The 2,500-nt window shown below is 51.6% G+C and overlaps 1 protein-coding gene across 1 annotated transcript in view; it reads left to right on the top strand.

Annotated features, from left to right (window-relative positions):
* LOC135242607 (Wilms tumor protein homolog) overlaps positions 1-2,193 on the top strand; it is a 24,861-nt gene extending 22,668 nt beyond the window's left edge. The window contains exon 6 of the mRNA XM_064313758.1: positions 2,035-2,193. Coding sequence (XP_064169828.1) covers positions 2,035-2,193 — 159 coding nt within the window. The remainder of the gene's footprint in view (positions 1-2,034) is intronic.
* The last annotated feature ends 307 nt before the right edge of the window (positions 2,194-2,500 follow it).

Here is a 2,500-nt window from a genome sequence, read left to right as displayed (position 1 = left end):
CACCCCAAGGTCACCCGCAGGTCACCGGTAAGGTCACCCGCAGGTCACCGGTAAGGTCACCCAAAGGTCACCGGTAAGGTCACCCAAAGGTCACAACCCTGCAGGCGCACGGTCGCGCCCCTCTGGTCCAAGTTCAGGACGCGGGCGGCAGGAACCTCAAGTGCAGACGCGTCAGCGGACAGGCCCGCTCGCCCCAGAGCCCAGGGGGGAGAGAGGGGGGAAAAAGGGGGTGGAGAAAAATCTAACCTGACGCAGCGCAAAAAAACCCGTTGGCTGCCAGAACGGTGGAGACACCCGAAAGGTATTTCGGAGTGAAAGGGGGGGGAAGAGGAATCGCTCTCGCAAAAATCCATTAGCAGCGAAGATAGGGTTTCCGAGCACAGGCCCGCTTTAATAAATCATTAAATCTTAATTAACGTCCGTCAGCAGCCCCCCGAAAGCAGAGATTCTCCAGAGGAGATCTCTGGAGACGTTTTAACTGAAAACGGGATATTTACATTAGCCTCCTTTTTTTTCCTTCTCGTTCGTCCCCCCCCCCCCCCTTCTTTTTGTCGTCTCCCCTCCGTCGTTTTTTTTTTTTTTTTTGGGGGGGGGGGGGGGGGTGAAATGAAGTTAAACAGGCGAGAGAGAGCGGAAGATTTTCCGGGCGAGCGTGGCCAGTAAATCAGAGCTTTTATGATAAAACAAAAAAAAAGACCCGGTAGAAATTTGTAATTGCTCCCGCTCGGCTTAATTTCAGCTGGCCCAGACGGGCCAGATGGCTTACGTTTTTGAGGAGCTCCGGGGACCCTAACCCTGACTTTGGACGTTCGGGGTCCCTGCGGGGTCGCTAGATAACCCGAGCGTGAGAGTCGTAAAAGCACTTTGGCAATTTGCTTATCAATAACTTCTTACCAGGCCGTTAAAGAGGGGGCCATTATGCTAAGCAGCCGCTAATTACGAGCAGATGGGGCCCGTTCCGGGGTGAGAGAGGAGGGCCGTCGCAGACGCGCGGGGCCCCCCCCGAATCGCAGCCCGCTCCACGCACAGCCGCCCGTCTGGACCCTTTCAAAGGCGCGACGTTCGCGGCCGCGCGTTCCGACGCCGGCGTGACGATCGCCGCCGGCAACCGAGTTCCAGAACGCCGACTTCGAATTTTTGACAAAGAACGTTCCCGAGAAGCTCGCCCTTCAAAAGGGTTAAATGACTAATCGGGATAAGATAAGGATTTCCGTCGGTAATTTTTCTGCTAGTTCAAATGCAGTGTCGCCAGCTGACTGAGAAAACGTTGTTCGTTTATTCACTTATTCAGAAACTCACGGCCTGTGCTGTAGGTGAATTCTTAGTCGCGTCGCATGACCTCCTGAGACCCAGCAGAAATAAAAGTTTTAAGCATTTCATTTTTTGACATGATATATGTGTCTTGGATGACGAAAAACATGTTGCGGTGAAAATATTTTCAAAAATATTATATATTTTATTTTTTATTGAATGTCCCTTGTAGTGTAGGTTTCAGCGCAGTAGAATATATGATTCTTGAGATAAAGAACAGAGACTTAATTCATTTAAAAATTAATTGTCGGGTCTTTGGAGAATAAGGAGGAGAGGAATACTTTCTGTTATCTTTGTTCACAAAAGCGTTTCTGGTTCAGTGCAGTCGTATTTCACTGTGTCGGTCAGTTTGATTTGTACACGTGGAAAACGTAGATGGAAGTGAGCGGCCATTTCTGGAGCCTCCTCCTTCTGTCTGTTGAACCAGAGGGGTGGCAGTGTAGTATATAACAACACAGGGAACTGGGCATGCGATGCAGTGGTTGCAGGTTTGATTCCCTGGTGAGGCACTGTTGTGCTTTCGCTCACTGCACTCGAGCGAAAGCACTTAACCCTGATTGCTTCAGTAAATATCCGGCTGTGTGAATGGACTGTGTGTTTGAAAAGAAGCGTCACCATGAACGGGAATGAATCGGTCTAGATGTACAGCACGCATGCTCCTGTGCGCGTGTCACGTTCTGACTCTAAAGCCGCCTCCCTCTCTCTCGGCGAACCCCTCCACAGGACGTGCGGCGCGTCCCGGGCATCACCCCGGCGATCGTGAGGTCATCGGAGACCAACGAGAAGCGCCCGTTCATGTGCGCCTATCCCGGCTGCAACAGGAGATACTTCAAACTGTCCCACCTACAGATGCACAGCAGGAAGCACACGGGTAAGCACTGAGGAGCGCACACACACACACTCACACACACACGCACACACACACTCACACACACACACACACACACATACACACTCACACACACACACACTCACACGCACACACACACTCACACACACACACACACACACACACACACTCACACACACACACACTCACACGCACACACACACACACACACACACACTCACACGCACACACACACTCACACACATGCACGCACACACACACACACACACATACACATACACACTCACACACGTGCACGCACACACCACACTCACCATACACTACACACACACACTCACA

Source organism: Anguilla rostrata, chromosome 16 (genome assembly GCF_018555375.3).
Source record: "Anguilla rostrata isolate EN2019 chromosome 16, ASM1855537v3, whole genome shotgun sequence".
Lineage (NCBI taxonomy): Eukaryota > Metazoa > Chordata > Actinopteri > Anguilliformes > Anguillidae > Anguilla > Anguilla rostrata.
This window is presented reverse-complemented; position numbering and strand designations above follow the sequence as displayed.